The 21,885-nt window shown below is 27.5% G+C and overlaps 3 protein-coding genes across 5 annotated transcripts in view; 2 read left to right on the top strand and 1 right to left on the bottom strand.

The window, feature by feature from the left end:
• The window catches only part of LOC123259480 (kielin/chordin-like protein), a 57,279-nt gene extending 47,954 nt beyond the window's left edge, over positions 1–9,325 (top strand). The window contains exons 6-9 of the mRNA XM_044720023.1: positions 1,887–2,644; positions 3,871–4,909; positions 6,345–6,802; positions 7,969–9,325. Coding sequence (XP_044575958.1) covers positions 1,887–2,644; positions 3,871–4,909; positions 6,345–6,802; positions 7,969–8,142 — 2,429 coding nt within the window. The 3' untranslated portion in view covers positions 8,143–9,325. The remainder of the gene's footprint in view (positions 1–1,886; positions 2,645–3,870; positions 4,910–6,344; positions 6,803–7,968) is intronic.
• Positions 9,326–10,211: 886 nt separating this feature from the next.
• Positions 10,212–16,834, top strand: LOC123264956. Of its 2 annotated transcripts, none has more exons than XM_044728512.1 (10): positions 10,212–10,539; positions 10,624–10,847; positions 10,921–11,270; positions 11,830–12,157; positions 13,643–14,035; positions 14,182–14,492; positions 15,648–15,979; positions 16,083–16,360; positions 16,458–16,559; positions 16,640–16,834. In XM_044728512.1, the coding sequence occupies exons 1-10, from the start codon at positions 10,500–10,502 to the stop codon at positions 16,805–16,807; spliced, it is 2,526 nt and encodes an 841-aa protein (XP_044584447.1). In that variant the 5' UTR covers positions 10,212–10,499; the 3' UTR covers positions 16,808–16,834. The 2 variants fall into 2 exon arrangements, with proteins under 2 accessions (XP_044584447.1, XP_044584442.1); XM_044728507.1 differs by having other exon boundaries at positions 11,827–12,157.
• An 827-nt stretch (positions 16,835–17,661) lies between these two features.
• LOC123267712 (N-acylneuraminate-9-phosphatase) overlaps positions 17,662–21,885 on the bottom strand; it is a 28,984-nt gene continuing 24,760 nt past the window's right edge. For both annotated transcript variants that reach the window (XM_044732526.1, XM_044732518.1), the window contains exons 3-4: positions 20,055–20,538; positions 17,662–18,450 (exon numbers count right to left, since the gene is read on the bottom strand). In XM_044732526.1, coding sequence (XP_044588461.1) covers positions 18,263–18,450; positions 20,055–20,538 — 672 coding nt within the window. In that variant the 3' untranslated portion in view covers positions 17,662–18,262. The remainder of the gene's footprint in view (positions 18,451–20,054; positions 20,539–21,885) is intronic.

Raw genomic sequence — 21,885 nt, 5'->3', positions numbered from 1 at the left:
TTTTTTTTTTTTTTTTGAATAATAATTTTTCTCACTTTTATAGAAGACCTCCGGGAGGTATTCTAAAAAAAAAAGTTATCTTGCAGTGAGCACGATATCTTAAATTTAAATCGAAGAAATAATTTAAATATTTATTTTTAACAAAATATTCACAAAAAAAAAGGAGCTTTCAGTTATTGATCAAAAATTTAATTTTAAATTTGGCTATTAAGTTTTAATTTACAAAAACTGCAAAATTTCTAGATCTCTTTATTTTTTATTACTTTTAAATAAACAGATTGACGATTTTTTTCGAAAAAATTTTTTCATCCGTATATTTTATCAATTTAAATTGAATTTTTTATTAATTTAATATTTAAAGTTTTTTTTATAACCAAAATCAAAGAAAAATTAATTAGTGTGTATTAAAATGGAGCAATTATTAATCCTTTGATCAATTACTAAACTAGATAGTTTAGAAAACTAGTATAAAAATTAGAGACTGGTCGCTTCAGCCGCTTAAAAGAAATTTTCTTATCGACTCTGCAAAGACAATTTACCAAAAAAAGCATTCAAAGTTTTTACTCTCAGCTCTATTAATTTAATGTGCTAGCGCTCCGAGAAGACTTTACAAAAATAAGTATAATTTTAAAAATACTTGTTGGACCGACATTAAATTTTCTGTTTATGTACTTAAAAATATATCTCTATTAAAAAAAAAAAATAAAAATAGATTTTTGTTAAATTTAAGTGCGTATAACTTTTAAAAAGTTCTTTAATTTATTAACAAAATTATCAGATAATAAAAATTTTGTAAATTAATTCAAAAAGTGAATATGACCTAAATAATAATCTATATTATGATTATTGTGAAATATAGTGTCATTGCAAAGATCTTGACTTTAATTTGTGCCTTTTCAAGGTTATTATTCTCACCGATAGTCAATTTATGATGATAAGTATTTAGGATACATTTGAAAATGCTCTACTCTAGATACATAATTAAGAAATTACCATCTGTCTTGTGAACTGTTGATATTTTTAAAGATATAAGCTCATCTCGATGTTACACTCATCAAGAGCTTTCATTTGAGTACCCACATCAATTTTTCATATATTTATAAATATTATATATATGTATACATGAAAAATATATCAAAAATGCATGTGGGTACTCAAATGAAAGCTCCTGATGAGTGTAACATCGGGATGAGCTTATATCTTTAAAAACGTCAATAATTGAGAAAGTACAGTGCAATTTAACTTAATTAAGAAACGTTCTTTTATCTTGTGAATTATTGAAATTTTTAAAGATATAAGCTCACCTCGACATTACACTAATCAAGACCTTTCATTTGAGTACCCACATCAATTTTTCATATATTTTATATATTTATATATATATATATGTATATATGAAAAATATATTAAAATTCATGTGGGTACTCAAATGAAAGCTCTTGATAAATGTGACATCGGGATGAGCTTATATCTTTAAAAATGTCAATAGTTAAGAAAGTACAGTGTAATTTAACTTTATTAAGAAACTACCTTATATCTTGAGAACTATTGACACTTTTAAAGATATAAGCTCATCCCGATGTTACACTCATCGAGACCTTTCATTTGAGTACCCACATCAATTTGTCATATATTTATATATATTATATATATATGTATATATGAAAAATATATGAAAATGCATGTGGGTATTCAAATGAAAGCTCTTAATGAATGTAACATCGAGATGAGCTTATATCTTAAAAAATGTCAATATTTAAGAAAGTACAGTGCAATTTAACAAAAGTCATTATTTAATTTATTTATTTATATTTCACAAGTCACGATAGTCACACAGTGACTGCAAGGTTGCTAGTTATAATTAATCGATAAAATTATAATTACAGTGTGCGAGTACTTACAAGACTTTAATAATCGCATGGAAGGAACGCGAGAAGGGATGTCCTTAGCAATCCCTCCACCAAAATGTTCCTCAGACGGCACGTGGAAGTCGCTGCAGTGTCATGATTCGCGCTGTGACTGCGTAAATGAGCAGGGAGTACCTCTAAGGACAAATATCACCACAACAGATGTTGACTGCGATGAAGTACGTGCTTTGAGTAAGACATGTGAGCCTCCGGAATGCGATATACAATGCACGTACGGCCGGGAAGTTGACGACGCGGGGTGCGAGCAGTGTCGCTGCCGAGATCCTTGCCAAGGAGTATCCTGCGGTCCGAGAGAAATCTGCTCGATGGTCGACGTTAACTGCGGGGAGGGCCAAAGCTGCCCTCAAGTCCCCGCTTGTCTGGCTGTCAAGCAAGGCCAGTGTCCTTACCTGGTTCCTAGTTCTTCCAGCTGCGAAGTCCACTGTAGCAATGACCAAGAATGTTCAGATGATCGAAAGTGCTGCTCGACTGGCTGCGGAACCGCTTGTGTTGAGCCAGTAGTCGCCACTGCTTGTCAACACGCCAGAACTTTGGCTGAACACGCGGCCAGAGAGTCTGGGGAACCTGCCAGGAGAATTTATATTCCGCAATGCGATGAGAAAGGAAGTTTTGAGTCTGTTCAATGCCATTTAGGAACTTGTTGGTGTGTTGATGAAGAAGGAAGAGAAGCTGCTGGTACCAGAATTCCAGATGGTGCGGTTCCGAAGTGCAATAAGGTATATAATGTTATTTTTTTTTTTTTTTTGAAAAATTCTATGCAGTCAAAAGTTTAAAAAATAAGTAATTTAATCATTTTTTTCTCTTTTAACAATTAAATTTATTTCATAAAATTAACAAAATTGAATTATTTTATTAGGTTTTAATTTTAATTAGTTAAATTAAAAAAATATTTATTGTAAATAAAGTCGACATTATAATTCTTTACTAATTCATTCAAAAAATGAAAAAATATTAGTTTAGTAGAATTTAATTTAAGATTTTTTTTTTGAAAATTAGAACATGGCAGTTCCTAACAGTTTACTCGCAAATTTTTTAGAAAAAAATAATAGATTATTAATCTGAGTAAAAGTATTATCTCTTTATAAAATTTAAAATTTTACAAAAATGACTATAGTTTTAAATTTATACAAATTAATAAAAAAAAAAAAATAATTTTTCCCTACAAAAATTTTGGTAATTGTTTACAAGTGGGATCAACCTTATTTTGGCCCATAAATAAGTGAAAAATTAACATTTTTAAATTTTTGTTTTTGATTCTACTTGTCTTTACGGCGCATTTATGATAAAAAATGTTGTGACAGAAAAAAATAAAGATTTCAATAGCTTTTTTGCTTACAAAAGTTGGAAAAAATTTTGGCTCTCATGTTTTTGGATAAAATTTCTATTTTATCTTTTTTTGATATAATTTTTTTTTTTTTAATATATAAAAAAACGGACAATTTAAAAAAAAAAGTGGAATATCACAATTTTCTAAAAAATTCATAAATTTTTTTGAAAGTTTGTTAAAATTGTGATAATCAATTTTTTTTTTAATTCTTCATTTTTTATGTATTTAAAAAAAAAAATATCAATAAAATCAAATAGAAATTTCGTTCATAAAAATGAAAATAAAAATGGTTTACCCCACTTGTAAATATTTACCAAAATAATAATTTACTTTAAAAAAAAAATTCAAAATTGTTTTAATTTATTTTTACTTTTAATAAGCTGTATAAATTTTTAATTTTACAAAAATAACTATCATTTTAAAATTATTCAAATTAATAAAAAAAAAAAATTAAATTTTCCCTAAAAAAATTTTTTTTAATTATTTTAAACTATAAATTGAATTGGATTAAAATTATGAGAAAATATTTTCCCAAAAATCAATTTTTTTTAATTTGACTGCATCCAACTCTAAATAAAAAAAAGTGTAATAAATAAAAAACTTTATTTTTTAAAGCCGGTGACTTGTCCAACAATAGAATGCCACCTGGACTGTCCAGATGGTTTAGATTTAGATCCATCTGGGTGTCCGCGTTGCTCTTGCCGGGACCCGTGTAAGGCCGTAAATTGTCGTGGAGAAAACGAAGCTTGCAGGATGGTAGAAGTGGCCTGTAGCGCGCCACCATGTCCCCCAGTGCCGGTCTGTCTGCCTAAAAAGGACAACCCTTGTCCCAACGGAGCTCCTCTGTTAACCCAAGAAGGCTTGCCAGCTATCTGCGGTCCCCACGGCCAGCACTGCCCAACCACCCACAAATGCGAGCTATCTCCGCTTGATGAATACGCGGTGTGCTGCCCTAAGCCCCGGGACGTATGTTTCGAGCCCCCGAGACTCATCGAGTGTCCTCCGACCAGACAGAAAGGGATGAACGATACTGAGCGATGGTACTTCGACCCGGAGTTGAACGAGTGCAGGATAAAGACCGGGTGCTCGGTCGGGCACAATGACTTCTCCAGCAAGTTGGTCTGCGATGACGTCTGCCCGGTTTTGACTCCGTGCGAGCTCCAGAGGGAGAGAAATTTGAAGAGCTCCCAGAGACTGAAAAAATCCGTCTTCCTGCCGAGATGCAACGCAGACACTGGAGCCTGGGAGTCTGTACAGTGTCTCGAGCACGTGGGGGTCTGCTGGTGCGTCGACAGAAAGGGAGTACCGGTAAAAGGCTCGCTTGTACGCGGCGAAGAGCCCAAGTGCAACTTCAGACAAGCGAGAAAGGGAGGCAAAAGTTCTCTGATTGAAATAGATCCGGAAATCGTGGCGTACATGGAAAACTCTCTGGTTAAGCTTGATGTTGAAGAGGAGAGGATGGAGAAGCCGGTGGCGAAATTACTGGTAACGAGATGCGAAGCGATGAAAGAGCGCGGTCATGTACCGACCACTTGCGATGTAGATGGAAAGTTTGAGCCCACACAGTGTGCCGGAGAAACTTGCTGGTGTGTTGACGAGGCTGGCAATCAAATTATTGGCTCTGAGCCCTTCTTCAAAGGCACACAAATGTGCTGTAAGTTTCAATTTGTTTTTTTTTTTAGTTTTAGTTTTTAGTACTTGAGATTTGGTTTATTTTTGGAGATAAATTTTATGCAGATTTAGAGTAGAAACAAAGGTTTTGGACACTTTTATTTGAAATTTTAGTAAATATTTACAAGTGAGATCTATTTTAATTTTCATTTTTTTGAAAGAAATTTCTATTTGATTTTATTGATATTTTTTTTTTAAATACATAAAAAAATAAAAAAAAAGTAGATTATCACAATTTTTAACAAATTTTCAAAAAAATTTATAAATTTTTTAGAAAATTATATTTAACTTTTTTTTTAATTGTTCGTTTTTTATGTACTTTTAAAAAAAAAATATATCATAAACATCAAAAAAAGATAAAATAGAAAATTTATCCAAAAACATGAGCCAAAATTTTTCCCAACTTTTGAAGACAAAAAAGCTATCGAAATCTTTATTTTTTTCTTTCACGACATTTTTTATCATAAACGCGTCGTAAAAACAATCAGAATAAAAAAAAACCTTTGACTCCACTTGTAAATAATTCCCCGAATTTCATATTTGTGGATAATTGGAATGTTAAAATATAATTTTGATAGAATTTTTAAACGCTTACATTCATACAAACAGAATTTATGATGGTATTACGTTAGCAAATTTTTTATTCAATTATTTGGACATCAAATGTCCAAAAACGGTATAGTATTCACAAACGGTGCTTTTACTTAATTTTAATTTTAAATATTGTACTAATTTGAGGTTTAAAAATCTGGAAAGTGTTTTAATATGTAAGAGATTGAAAGAAGAAATACATAGTCAATTTTTTTTTTTTTTTTAGAAAAGTTAAATATTTATTAAACCGTTGATTTATAGCGAGTTTATATTAGCGGAATAAATATAGAATAATATGTATGTATTAAATTTATTTGGCGGTGGAAATATATTTTATAGTCGAGAGAACCGAATAATTTACACAAATTCATGTCTGCATACAGAGAGTGCCCTGAGTAATTTAAATTAATGAATTCATATATAATACAATACGTTATATTTTAGCTAAAGAATTTTCATCCTCGCGTTTAATCAGACTTTATAATGTATTTTTTTTTTATTTTTAGTTATAAAAATAAATAACCTGTGGTTTGAATTCTGAGTATTAAATTTCGTGTAAAATCAAGAGCCATTAGAGGGCATTTGTGCTTAATAAAAATAAATAAATAAATAGAGATGAAATATGTTAAAATGGAATGAATTTAAAAAGTACTTGAAAGGTAATAAAGTTTAAGAGTTATGTAAATTTGTTGGTGATTGTTGGCGGAGAAAAAGGGAATTGCAAATTGAAATTGTACAAAATAGTTAAGCGCGATGTTAATGCTAATTGTAATTTGTAGAAATGAAAAAGCGGGTAATTTTTTAACTGTGATTTGTTAAAATTTCAGTAATGACTGCAGTGGAGGCGGTGGAAGTAACGCTCCGTTTTCCGGGACACTTTGTCAATGAGGACACGAATCGGTTCACTCGGGCGACCGCGGACCTGCTGCGTGATCTGAACGCGAGTATCAAGGACGGAATTGCAGTGGAGCTGGACCTGGACGCGGCGATAATTGGATTCGAAATAGTCGGAGACAACAAAGTTGATGTGGCTTTCCATCTCGAGGAGCTAACTCGCAGCCGTAGCTTAGCGCTGCTGGGATCCATTGCCGATGCTACCACTTCAAGATTTATCCATCGGCCCTTATCTTTTGAAGCTGAAGACAAGATAATGGCTCTTGAACAACGGGAACTATTCACTGACGCTGAAACTCCAATTTATCAGACTACTACCGTCGTTCTTGCCGCTACAAGTGCCATTATTATCTGCAGTTTTATTATTTTATTCGTTATTTATCGTAGGAAGGTCAGTTACAAATTATTACCTTCATTATAATAATTGTGCTATTAGTTATTTAATAATTTATTATTATCACTTGAGTTAAATTTAGTTCAATTTTAAATTTTATTTATTACTATTCTTTTTTTTTTTAATAAAAAAAAAAATTATTTTTATTTTATTTAATTATTTTTATTTTAAATATATAATAGTATAAATTTTATCTGTTAAATTAAATTAAAAAAATATTTCTTATTCAAAAAAAATCAATAATCTACATTATTAAGAAAATAAGAAAAATTTTGTCTCCAAGATAGTCATATGATAAAATCGGTTTTTTTTAGCGAAATTTAATGTCATTGTAAAGGTCTTCACCTAAATTTGTGTCTTTTTAAGGGTTCATATCATTCTCACCGATAGTAAATTTATTATGATGAGTAAATTATTAGGATGCATTCGAAAATTCTCTATCTCTAGATACATAATTAAGAAATTACCTAGTATCTTGGGAACTATTGACATTTTGAAAAGATATAAGCTCATCCCGATGTTACATTCATCGAGACCTTCCATTTGAATACCCACATCAATTTTTCATATATTTTATATTTTTATATATTTCAAAAATACCATATATATAAAATATATAAAAATTGCCATGTGGGTACTTAAATGAAAGCTCTTGATGAGTGTAACATCAGGATGAGCTTATATCTTTAAAAATGTAATAATTAAGAAATGACATTGTATCTCGTGAACTATTGACATTTTTTTAAATATAAACGCACCTCGACATTACACTCATCGAGACCTTTCATTTGAGTACCCACATCAATTTTTCATATATTTATATATATTATATATATGTATATATGAAAAATATATCAAAATGCATGTGGGTACTCAAATGAAGGCTCTTGATGAGTGTGATACCGGAATGAGCTTATATCTTTAAAAACATCAATATTTAAGAAAGTACAGTGAAATTTAACAAAAGTCATTATTTTATGCAGCAAAGATTTATTTATTTTGTGAAAAAAATTTTTTCTGTACTCAATAAAATAATTTTTTATATTATCGTAAAATGAAATGAAAAAAAAAAAAGATTATTTAATTTAAACATACAAATTTATCTTTAAAAAATTTATTCACCGCAAACTAACAATATTCTTTGTTTTAAAATTAAAATATAGATGAAAGTAAGATATTGTACGCCGAAAGGAGAAGAAACGGATGAGCGTTACTTGGCATACGACAAACAACCGGTATATGTGATATCCGGTGCAGATAAAGATGACAAGGACATAGAGGTTGCAAGAGAATTATGCGAGAGTCACTCCACCGGGAAGGAAATTGCTCAGACATAAACTATTTCGTGACTCTTGAGTAGAAACATTGATCGCACTTGACGTCATCTTCAAGAATAACATTTTAGAGTAAAACCACCCGAAGCTTCACCATCACCATCACCGTCACTGTCACCAACTCCACTACAAAATACCATTGAAAAAGCAGTACCGCTTAAATAAAAGCATCTTAGAGAAGAACTTACTTATTCGCATTACGTACTTATATTGTCTGGCGAATAATTTAAACCTCAAGTATATAAATAATAGATTTATTTAGCAAGTATTGAAGAATCTAGCAGACAGCATCTATATGATCGATCTCTTTTTCACCTAACGGCTGCGATTATTTATTTCTTATTTCTTCTTGTCGTTTATTCTCGTCATTTTTCATCTCTACGGTCATTACAGTTATGCGGTTAAATTTTATCGATTAATTACTAAAGTAAAGACTATCGATAATTCGATAGCTCACCTCAGTATTTATTGTACTATTTAATAGAATAATGTAATGAAATTACAATACGATAATGTAATCTAATAACTAATAACTATTGAATTGATGATGACGTTGTAATGGAAGATGTTAAAGTCAATTACGGTATACATAATAGTGAAATAATAATACCTGCAGCCGTTTTTTATTTATGTAACATTATAGTGTAAAGAGTGAGCTAATTTTTATTGATGTTATTAATATTAAGTACTTAGAGTACGCGCGATGACAATTTTCTGATGCTCATAATTGACGTACTTTTAATTTATTAAATTACAATATTGATAAGCGTCAGTTTACGCGTCAGAAATGTGGTCACTGTAGCTTATGTAGATGCATATCATGTATTCATGAAATGCAAGTGATATATATGTATAAATATATATTATACATAAATATATATTTATTAATATTGGTATTTATGATAATTAAATCGTTAAATACATAAAAATTGATACTATATATACTATATACAACTAATAGTATAGAAATGTACATATCCAGCGCGATAATTTACGCGTTAAATTTTATTATTAAATAATATTTATATTTTCTCATTTATCTTTATACTTATTTATTTATTTATTTGTTTAGATGTAATTCTTTAATCGTAATTTTTTAATTATTATTTTAAAGCCAATTTTTTAAATATTTAATTAAAAATATCGGCCGACAAAATGGCCGCTGGCCGATTTGTAATTTAAGTAAGAAATAAAATTTATCCAAAAATCTTCGAATAAAAAATTTTTTTAAGATATTTTTAATTAAATATTTAAATTTTATTTACTAAAATTAATTTTTGTATTATGATTAAAGAATTACATCTCTGTACAAAGATAAATGATAAATAAATTAAAAAAATTTCTAGTTGATTTTATTTTATCCAAACACCCTTTGTTTTTTTTTTTAATTATCGCTAGCGAATTATTATTTATTATTAAAAAATGATTAATAAATAATTATTTGTTAACAATAATAAAAAGGATGTCTGGTATGAATGTAATCGTTTATTGTACTTGTATTATTTATTAAACTAACAATTTAATATATTAATAAACATAAATAAAAAAAAATGATAAATGTGTTTCTATTTAAAAAAAAAAAAATAACAATAATTTTATTTTTAGATTAGAAATTTTTCTTTAAATTAATTTATTAAATTAATTATTTTAATTAATTTTTTAAACTAATTAATTAATTTTTTTAAACTAATTTTATTTTTAGATTAGAACTTTTTTTAAAAATTAATTATTTTAATTAATTTTTTAAACTAATTAATTAATTTAAAATTAATTAATTAATTTTGAATTGATTAATTTTTTTAACTAATTAATTAATTTTCTAAATTAATTAATCAATTTTTTTTAACTAATTTTATTTTTAGATTAGAATTTTTTTTTAAATTAATTTATATAAATTAATTATTTAATTTATTTTTTAAACTAATTAATTAATTTTAAATTAATTAATTAATTTTAAATTAATTAATTAATTTTGAATAAATTAATTAATTTTAAATTAATTAATTAATTTGAATTAATTTATAAGCATGTATGGATAACATTCAGATTTATCAACAAAAAAAAATGTATATTCGTGCTATAAACTGACGTGTCATGTCAATCTCACGTGTCGAGGGTTGCTAGGCAACAGAAAGGTAAACAAAATTACTCGCAGGTATAAACAATGGCTTAAATCATCATACTAGGTAAATTCACCTCGACATCCCAATTAACTGCAATATAAATTTAAATAACTGGTCCATCATGCACATTATTTTGGCTGTTATCCAGCTGTACTTGTTTCCATTAAGAGTTCATTGGTGCTAAAATATAAAATAACGATAAAAATAATAAAAAAATAAAATAAAAGGTAAGCTGAAATGACAACATGCTGTCGGACTTCCGATGTAAAAAGTTCTGGTGAGTATTTATTTTTAATCATTATTTCCGGTTGCTTATTCATCGATTTATGTTTGATTTTTGTTATTTATTTTTATTTTTTAGTTTACAATCAAAAAGGAGAAAGTTATTTCGAGCAATTAGCGGCGTACAATCGTATGTCCGCGCATTTACGCCGTGTTTTATTGGCAAAAAGCAGAGTTGATTCAAGAAACGAGAGTTATATGCTAAAAAAAAGGAGTATGTCTGCTGGTAGAGTTAAATCTATTCCAAGTCCACCGCAAGAGTTTATTGACAGAGTCGCTTATGACACAGAACATCATCCTCTGGTTATTCATTTTTCTACTTTTTTTTTTTTACAATAAAATAAAATTCTTATTTTTTTAATTTTATATAATGTAGGATGTTTTGAGAATGGGCTACAGCGTTACTGATTACACCAGGTCAAAAACTCCCAAAAAATGTGCCGCGGGTTGCAGTGTCTGGGACGATGATTGTCCGAAAGCGCGTTCCAATTTAACGCGGACCTTAGAAAGTGAACGAGGTCGCTCGTTGTCGAGATCAAGGCCAAGATACTCATCTGGTTTGTCATTTCATTCGGCACGTCCTGGGTCTTTTACTAAAAGAAACTGCAAAAATTACGACAAAAATCAGGAATTAGAGGAAGAAAATAATGATGAAGAAATAGAAGGTTGTTATGGTGGAAAATGTAATAACTATAGTGTTAATTCAAGTACTCGTTCGTCTCCAAGGTATTTTAATATTTTTTCAAATAATAATAATCATAATTTATTTTTTTTTTCATATTTAGCAACTTGCTATTTTTTATATTTTAAAATATTTAATTAATTAGTTAGATTTTTATAATTTTTTTTCTAATTAATTATTTTGCCCAACAATTTTAAACTAAAGTGTAATATTGTGTTAAACTAAAGTGTTAATATTGTTTTTAGTATAATTTTTTACTAATTTCTTATAAATTGTATCTTAAATATGTGATGGATTTTTTAGCAGTATGTGGTCTTGTTTTATCTATTTGTAATTGATTTTTTTTCTTGTATTATAAGAATTTTTGTCTTTAATTAATTTAATATGATTTGATAAGGAGTTTTGTGTTAATCTAATAATCATTGTTTGGACTAAAATCCAATAATTAAAAATCATTTTTATTATTTATTAATTTATTATTATTATTATTATTATTATTTATATCACTTTTTATTATTTATATCACTTTTTATAGATTAATAATAATAATAATAATAATTAAAATAATAAATGTTACAAAATAAACCGTATTGATGTTAGTAGGTCAGCAAAAAGTAAAGGTGATAACGATCACGCCGGGTCAGCGTATGAATCAAGTTTTGAATCACCCTCAGAAGGTTCACATTCACGGCGTAATTCTGCAGCCTCCAAGGACTCAGCTTCAAGCCGCAGTAACGAGAATTCATTATTAAGTACTCGTAAACGAGATATTGAAGCCTGTAGTGTAGTTAACGTGTCTGATGAAACCAAGTACTCGAAATTTTTATACGATATTACTCAAGAGATTGTTCAGAATGGTTATTATAAAGATGAAGAGCTTAGAAGTGTTTTTCAGAAGCATATTCAAAGAAATTCTGATACACTTGATAAGGTAATATTTTTTTTATTATTATTTGAATAGCAGGTTAATTATCTTAATACAATAAAAGCCAGACTATTTCAGAGTTATTTTTAGCTTTATCATTTTATTATTTATTTACATAATTCTGTTAATTACATCGGATTTTGGTTCAAATACTACAAATAAAATACATTGACATACATTAAAATTAATAATTATTTACTAGCAACCTTACAGTCTCTATGTGATTGCTGTGACTTGTGACCTATAAATAAATAAAATTTTGATTGATTAAATAATGACTTTTGTTGAATTGTACTGTACGTTATTAACTATTGACGTATTTAAAGATATAAGCTCATCCCGATGTTACACTCATCAAAAGCTTTCATTTGAGTATCCACATGCATTTCTATATATTTTTCATATATACATACACATAATATATATAAATATATGCAAAATTGATGTGGGTACTCAAATAAAAGGTCTTGATGAGTATAACTTCGGGATGAGCTTATATCTTCAAAAATATCATTACTTGACAAAATAGCAAAGTCAGTTCTTAATTATTGACATTTTTTAAGATATAAGCTCATTTTGATATTACACTCATCAAGAGCTCTCATTTGAGTACCCACATGCATTTTGATATATTTTTCATATATACATATATAGAATATATATAAATATATGAAAAATTGATGTGGGTACTCAAATGAAAGGTCTCCATGAGTGTAATGTCAGGATGAGCTTATATCTTCAAAAATATCATTAGTTGACAAGATAGCAAAGTCAGTTCTTAATTATTAACATTTTTTAAGATATAAGCTCTTCTCGATGTTATACTCATCAAGAGCTTTCATTTGAGTACCCACATGCATTTTGATATGTTTTTTATATATTTATATACGTAATATATGTAAATATATGAAAAATTGATGTGGGTACTCAAATGAAAGGTATCCATGAGTGTAATGTCAGGATGAGCTTATATCTTCAAAAATATCATTAGTTGACAAGATAGCAAAGTCAGTTCTTAATTATTAACATTTTTTAAGATATAAGCTCTTTTCGATGTTATACTCATCAAGAGCTTTCATTTGAGTACCTACATGCATTTTGATATATTTTTCATATATACGTATGTATAATATATATAAATATATGAAAAATTGATGTGGGTACTCAAATGAAAGGTCTTGATGAGTGTAACATCGAAATGAGTTTATATCTTTAAAAATGTCAATAGTTCTCATGATAGAAGGTCATTTCTTAATTACTTATCTAGAAAGAGAGCATTTTCAAATGCAGCCTAAATATTTATCACAATAAATTGACTATCGATGAGAATGATATGAAACCTTGAAAAGGCACAGATTCAAGTCAAAACCTTCGCAATAACACTAAATTTCAATAAAAAAAAAGCCGATTTTATCCCCTGACTATCCTGGAGACAAAATTTTCCTATTTTAATTAAAATATTATTAAATTATTGATGGTTAATTATTTCAGAATAAAATGATGTATGAATTGTATCAATTAAAATTATCATTGAACATAGTCGACCACTATGACGAAGACGAGGAAGAAAGAATAGAAAAATTTATAAAATCCCGAAAATATTTATCAGTATCGCCGCTAAAGCCACCGACTCCGCCAAAAATATTAGACGAAAACAAGATGACTGATAAATTGATGAATCCAGAGGAACTGAAAGAAGCGTACAGTAAATCTCCTCACAGCGGTAGAAATACTGTCGTGCTAGTTGACGCAAATCCGGAGTTATTAATCACGGAAAGGGACGTATTGGCAACCCTTATGGAGATGAATATCGATCCAGATCAAGCGCACAGGGTTTACAAGCGTTTGCTGAAAAGGAGCAAAGATTTGCATACATTGCAAATGGTAAGGTATTGTCTAAGATTTATTTTATTTAGTTATTGTATGCTTGGAGAATCCGTATTTCCGTCTGTCTCTCTGACAATGTCCCCGGGAAAATCCTTTGAGAAAAATTCTCCAGATTACGTTGATTCAGAAAAACGATCGGCCAGGTGCACGCAAGAAGAAAGGATGCGGGGATTTCTCCTATCGCTTCCTCGACAAGGATCCAAGGATTCCGTAGCCGGTCCACCCAGCCAAACGATTATCATCAACATCAGTTTCATACTCAGTACCAATACGATATTAGATGTGGAGAGACTTCAAAGAGAGATTTCAATGGAAGCCAAATCCAATTGTTTACTTCCACCGACGATTCTTTGAAGATACAACCTCCTCTGTGTTTCTGTTTGAAAAAAAATTTATCTGCGGTACAAAATGATGGAAGTAAAAAAAAAGCTAAAGAATGTTTTTGTAAATCAAGGTAAAAAAATTTTATTTTTATTTTCTTTGTTGAATTTTATAGTAATTATTTACAAGTGAAATCTACCATTTTAATTTTCATTTTTTTGATTTTGTTGATGTATATTTTTTTTAAAAATACATTAAAAAAATAAACGATTTAAAAAAAAGTCGATGATAATTTTAACAAATTTTCAAAAAAATTTATAAATTTTTTAGAAAATTGTGGTATTCAACTTTTTTTTTTTTTTAATTGTTCGTTTTTTTATGTAGTTTTTAAAAAAATATATCAAAAAAAGATAAAATAGAAATTTTATTCAAAAACATGAGCCAATACTTTTTCCAACTTTAAAAGACAAAAAAGCTATTGAAATCTTTTTTATTCTTTTATCCAATTTGAAAATGAAATTGTCATGTATTTTATGAATAATTAATTATAATTAGATTTTTTTGTAATAAATTTGTACGAATTTAAATTAAAAACTTAATTACTTTTTCATAATAATAAAATAATAATTTGTTAAAAAAAGCATAAAAATTTGCAGTTTTTTTAGTTACAAAATTATCAATCAAAATATTAATATAAAAAAAAAAAAATATTTGTACAAATTTATATTAAAAATTAAAATTTTGGTAAATAATTACAATTGGGGTCCACCATTTTAATTTTCATTTTATTGAATGAAATTTCTATTTGATTTTATTGATATATTTTTTTTGAAAAATACATAAAAAAAATAAACAATTAAAAAAAAAAAAGTTGATTATCACAATTTTAATAAATTTTCAAAAAAATTTATAAATTTTTTACAAAATTGTGATATTCTACTTTTTTTTTTAATTTTTCGTTTTTTGATATACTTTTCAAAAAAAATATATCAAAAAAAGATAAAGTAGAAATTTTATCCAAAAACATGAGCCAAAATTTTTTCCAACTTTTTAAGGTAAAAAAGCTATCAAAATCTTTATTTTTTTCTTTCACGACATTTTTTATCATTAACTCGCCGTAAAAACAAGCAGAATACAAAAAAATTGGAAAATGTTAATTTTTGACCCAGATATGGCCAAAAATAGGGTTGACCCCACTTGTCAATAATTACCAATTTTTTTTTTTTTGTTCAATTTAATTTAATTTTTTTCTTTTGTTAAATTTAATTTCTGTTCAAAATTACTTCAGACTGAGAAATAAATCACCTTGTGAGATATTATCCAGCATTTCAGCGAAGAAAAAACAGATGGAAAAAATGATCAATCAAACAAAATTAAATCCCAAGAGATGTTATTGCCCGAAAAAGGAAATCAAGGATAGTAGAAATAAAATAGAATCCAATAAAAGCGCCCCAGAAGTTAAAGTTAAAATAAAAGATAATAAAAATTCAAGAAAAATAAACCACCGAGAAGAAGCATCGATTAAATTTAAACAACGAACGGAAAGATTTGAATTATCTAGCAGAGAATCGGTAGATAAAGATGTTGAGGTAAAAAATTCCCAAGAGGAAAGTGGAACAGGTTTGTTGGATATGAAAAAAATGTATAAATATTTATAGAAATCCTTGGAATTAGTGATAGTAAAGCGATATTGAAACACTCGTTTACGTTTTATCTTTTTTAGATGATTCAAGTGCGTCACGAGTGACTCGACTTTCGTTTCCTGCAGTGCGAGGCCCAGGCGAAGGAGGCCTAGACGTCACGTCGGGACTTTCTCTTGACATGAAAAAAAGTGGAACCAAAGAAATTAAAAGTTCCGTTACTGCGGACGAATCTACGGGCCGTGAATTTCAATTGTCGGCGTCGAATTATGAATCGAATTATCAAGACACTGACCAGGAGTCGATTGCTGAGTCTTATTCAGACGTCGAAGACTCTTCTGAGGTCAAAGACAAAGATGACGTAAATGACAATTAATCCTTCCTTAGTGGGATTTTTTATCTGGTGTATAAAAAAACTTGTTTTTAATTGTCATTTTTTAATTTTTTATCGCGTCTAGATAAAAATAGAGGCCCGATTTTTCCGCGATGACGCACGCAGAGAATTGTTGATTAACCAGGAAGTCCCGAAACTTGAATCAAAACAGTCTAGAAAAAGACAAGTCATTATTTAAAATAATTATTACCATAAATTTTAATATTATTATTGTTGTTTTAGTATTTTTTATTATTATCATTGTAGATATGTTCGTCACATACAAACTATAATTCAAAACGAATGCACACTCAAGTACAAATTCAAGATTCGCATTTGCATGGCTGCGCAACAGTCTGTCCTAATCTTCCTCAGAAAAAAATAAATACGTTGTGTAAATCATGCGAGATGTCTGTAAAAAAATTGTATTATTAATTTTAAATAAATTGTTTATCTAATTTACATGACACAATATTTTTTTATTATTAAAAAAAAAAAAAAAAAAAAAAATTAAATACGTTTTTTTTTAATATTTACAAGTAGGGTCAACTATCTTAATTTTCATTTTTTTGAACGAAATTTCTATTTGATTTTATTGTTATATTTTTTTCTGAAAAATACATAAAAAAATAAATTAAAAAAAAAAAAAAAAGTTGATTATCACAATTTTAACAAATTTTATATATTTTTAAAAAAATTTATATATTTTTCAGAAAATTGTGAAAGGATTGAAGTACCGTTTTTGGCCACCTTAGCACCGTTTTTGCCCAGTTAACATTTGGATTAATTTATAAAAAATTATAATATTATAATCAAATTTTTGTTGAGTTTTAAAAAATTTTAATTAAAACAAATTGAGTTTGTAATAGTTTATTAATATAAATTCATTTCTATCGTTTATTTGAAAAAAAAATGGCCATAAACGGTACAGTGGCCACAATGGTACTTCTACCCTATTTAACTTTTTTTTTTTTTTTAATTGTTTGTTTTTTATGTACTTTTCAAAAAAAAAAAATATATCAAAAACATCAAAAAAAGATAAAATAGAAAATTTATCCAAAAACATGAGCCAAAATTTTTTTCTTTTACGACATTTTTTATCATAAATGCGCCGTAAAAACAAGCAGAATAAAAAAAATTAAAAAATGTTTTTTCACCTAGATATGGCCAAAAATAAGATTGACCCTACTTGTAAATAATTATGTTTATTTTTATTTTTTTTTAAATAAGTTTTTTTTCATATTTTTTTTATATAAGTCTATCATTAAAATAATAATAAAAATAATAAATTTCTTCTTAGATCTATTTTTTATTGATAAAATATTTAATTACATTACACAGTGCTCTGGATATAAGCTTCTATCACCATCAATCAGTACTATTTGTTGATTATTATTAATCATTATCAATTATTATAATAAACTATAACTACATTTGTAATTACTTAATAATAACTTATTGAGTCCATGAGAAATCAATGCTAGGCATCAATAAACAACGATAAAATATATGGTGAAAAAATATAGTGTATCAACATGCGTATGTATAACCAGTATACACACCCAAACTGTACATCATCCAGATATATATGTATATATATTTAAATATAGGTATTAGTAAGTTAATTATTTAGTTTGTGTTGTCTAGATTACACCTATACAGTTGTTAAAGAGTTAAAGATAGAGATTAATTATTTTTTGTTTTGTCAAGTCGTTTCAACGATTTTTCTCTGCAATAATTATTGATCCTTCGCTATTGGTTATCCATCTTAATCATCATATATATAAAATATAATTATATATATTTATATAAATTCAAAGTATTCACAAGTGAACGATGAATATTTTTACGAGCGAGCACAATTTTTCTCGCAAAGTACAATTTTTCTCATCAGCTGCCGTCAGAAGCGTTTGATGATGAGTCCTCAAGCTCCGGAGCGCCTGGTCGACGATTCAGAATGCTTATTAAATCAGTTACTCGCTTTATTGTGTAATCTGGCTTAGGATCATCCGCGGACAGTCGTGTTTTGTCTGAAATTGGCAACCAAACAGTACCACCTAATCCACTTTCAACACCACCTAAAATAAAATAATAAAAAATTCAATTAAAATACTCTAAATTTCAATACAATCATAATTATTTATAAATTTAATTTAGATGATACTGAAATCAGCAGATATTTGATAATTTGTTTTTATTTTTATAAAAAATTCATTTTTTTTTTTAATTTGCACTTGCAATTTTTAGATGTGGAATTTTTTAATTAAGTCTTTATGTGACTGCCGAGCTTAATAATTTTTTTATCTTTATAATCACATTATATACATCATTTAAGTACTTTTGAAATAAATTTTAAAAATAATAGTACTATCACAAAATTAATTACGAATAATTTAAATGGACAAATTTGAGGGAACAAATTTATAAAACCAAAAAATTATTAAAAACTCCTCCGAAAATTTGACATAGAAAATTAACTACTAAAAAATATATTTGAAAAGACACAAATTCTTATCAAGAACTTTCTGATTATACCAAATTTAACTACAAAAATTTCTTTTAAAATAATAATATAATATATTCGTCTAAAATTTTGCTTACTCTCTCAATAGTTTAAATCATAAATAACTATCGCTGAAAAAATATCTAAACCAATTTACGATAAAGATTTACCCGTTACAAAATTTTTTTTAGTCTCTTAATTATATAGATTAATTTTTGACCTACGACATTCACATGTACAAAATGAAATAAAAAAATTTTGCTTATCGCGAAAGTCGAATCTATTTATAACTACTTTGAAAACTTATCATAATAAATTAACTATTTATGAAATATTGAAAATGCGATAATTCAGATCTTGACCTTCTAATGATCCTCTAAATTAAAATACATGAATAGTCTTGAAGTTAGTCAAAGGTCGAAACTCGCAAAAAACGGGCCACGATTCATTATTGGTTAAAATTTAGGCACGCGCTATTCAAATTTCTAGTACTAAATTTAATTTTAAAAAATCATTTTATCATATAAATACACCAGAGAAAACTTTTCCTTATTCGCTCAATTATATAGATAAAAAAAATTGGTTTTTAAAGTTTCCATTTGTTTAAAAAATTTTTTCAAGTATTAAAAATATTTTTTAATTTTTAGACATTGAATTATTTATAAAAATAAAAAAATTAACAGATGTCTGTTGACTTCAAGATCATAAATTTATTTTTCCTAGTATGTCCGTCTTCAATTTATCTAAGTTTTCTTAGTTTCTTCATATAAATTAATATTTGACCTACAACATTCACATGTACAAAATAAAATAAATAACAAAATTTTGTTTATCGCGAAATTCGAATCTATTTATAACTATTTTGAAAAATGATGATAATAAATTAAATATTGCTGAAAAACATATAAAACATTAAAAATGTACTAATTCAGATCTCGACCTTTCCAATAATACTAAATTTAATTTTTAAAAATCATTTTACCATCTAAATACACCATAGAAAAATTTTTCCTTATTCTCTTAATTATACAGATAAAAAAAATTAATTTTAAAAAAATTTCCACTAGTTTAAAAAATTTTTTTTAAATTTATAATTGAATTTTTTAATTAAAATTTATTTATAAAACTAAAAAAATTATCAGACGTCTGGTTAACTTCAAAATAATAAATTTACATTACCTAGTATGTCCGTCTCCAATTTATCTCCGACCATGATACAATTACTGGGTAGCGCGCCGAGAATGCGACAAGCTTCGTGAAAGATCCTGGACTCAGGTTTCTCCCAGGGCAAATCACCGGACACGAGTATCAGGTCGAAGTACCGAGAGACGTCCAGCTGGCGAATTTTCTCCCACTGGGCGTTGGAAGAGCCGTTGGATATCAAGCCAAGCGCGTACTTCTTCCTGAGCTCCATCAGCATCAACTTGGTGTCGGGAGTCAGAGCGAGGTAGCGGTACCGCAGGTACAACCATCTTGCGTAGACTTTATCCGCGATGCAGGAGTACTTTTCGCCCAGAGCTTTCGACCAGAGAGAGGTTCTCCAGGTGTCCAGGTCGTACGCCTGATTTTCAGGACAATTTCTGAAGTGCTTCAGGTAGCTGCTGGTGATCTTTGTCGACGCTTCGTGCGGAACATTGTACTGCGTAGTCAACTCCTCAGCAAGCTACTCGGGTAAAACAATTAGAATCATTAGTTTGATTGGCACTTTGTTATCATAGGTGGTTACATGTTGAGTCAAGAGGGAACAATTTAGACAGTGCTGCATTCAATTAATTATACTTTTTTTTATTACTTATTTATTTTTATCATAAATATCCATTTTAATTATTAAAAAATTATTAAAATAATTATTAATAATAATTTATCAAAAAAATTATTAGAATAATTATTAATAATAATTTATTAAAATTATTAAAAATAATTTACTAAAAAAATTAGTAGAATAATTATTAATAATAATTAATTAAAACAATTATTAAAATAAGTATTAATAATAATTTATTAAAAAAATTATTAAAATAATTATTAAAAAATTTTTTATTTTATATTATTGTTATTGCAATAATAAAAATCAATGAAAGAAGACAAGATAAAAAAATGAAATTGCAAGTAAAATTGTTGAATGTAGCAATTGTAATTGTCAGTCTAAAATTGGGCTCATCAGTCGGTAGAATGAAAAATAAAATAATAACTAAAATTAAAATCGCTTAATTCATTGTTAATGATTACCTAGAATAATTGCACTGACTCATTTTCATATTACTCGTGCCGATATATTTGGACACACATTGAAGACGCACCCACGGGCACTGCTGTAATCACAACAAAATCAGTTGTGCCAACAACAGACTTAATTGGCAGTTGCTTTCCATTTCCTTCCAAATAAGTCTAAGTAACAATGTTAAATTGTTTATAGCACACATAGGCAGGATTATCAATACGGAATAATTAACACACTTTTTAGAAAAAAAACATTATTTTTTAATTGCAAATCTTACAGCTTTTTACCAGCTTCTTCTTTTATTTTATTTTATTTTTTTACAAGAGATTTTTATTGTACATTTTCTGTTTTATTTTAAAACAATATATTTATTTTAAATCTTGTATATCTTTGGTTATTTATATTCAATCGCACCAGAGTGGAAAAACAAATAAAAATAGCACCGCTGAGACGAAGCTAAATATTATTTTCTTTTTTTTATTCGATAAAATAATTAACAAAGGCCACTGAATTTTTTTATCTGATAGACAGAGTTGCAAAAAATATTCAATAATAAATATTATGATTTATTATTTAAAAAAAAATTATTAAATTATTTTTAGCTTCGTCTCACTTGCCAGAAACTATTTCTAGGTGTGATGCATTATTAAAATATACATGACCAATGTACATAATTAAATATGACCTGCAATTATTTCTACTAAACAAAATAATCAAAACTAATATTAATAACAATGTATTTATATATGACTCTACAGACGGGTGTTTTTAATTAATAAAGAAGATAAA

Source organism: Cotesia glomerata, linkage group LG1, assembly GCF_020080835.1.
Source record: "Cotesia glomerata isolate CgM1 linkage group LG1, MPM_Cglom_v2.3, whole genome shotgun sequence".
NCBI classification, from domain to species: domain Eukaryota; kingdom Metazoa; phylum Arthropoda; class Insecta; order Hymenoptera; family Braconidae; genus Cotesia; species Cotesia glomerata.
This window is presented reverse-complemented; position numbering and strand designations above follow the sequence as displayed.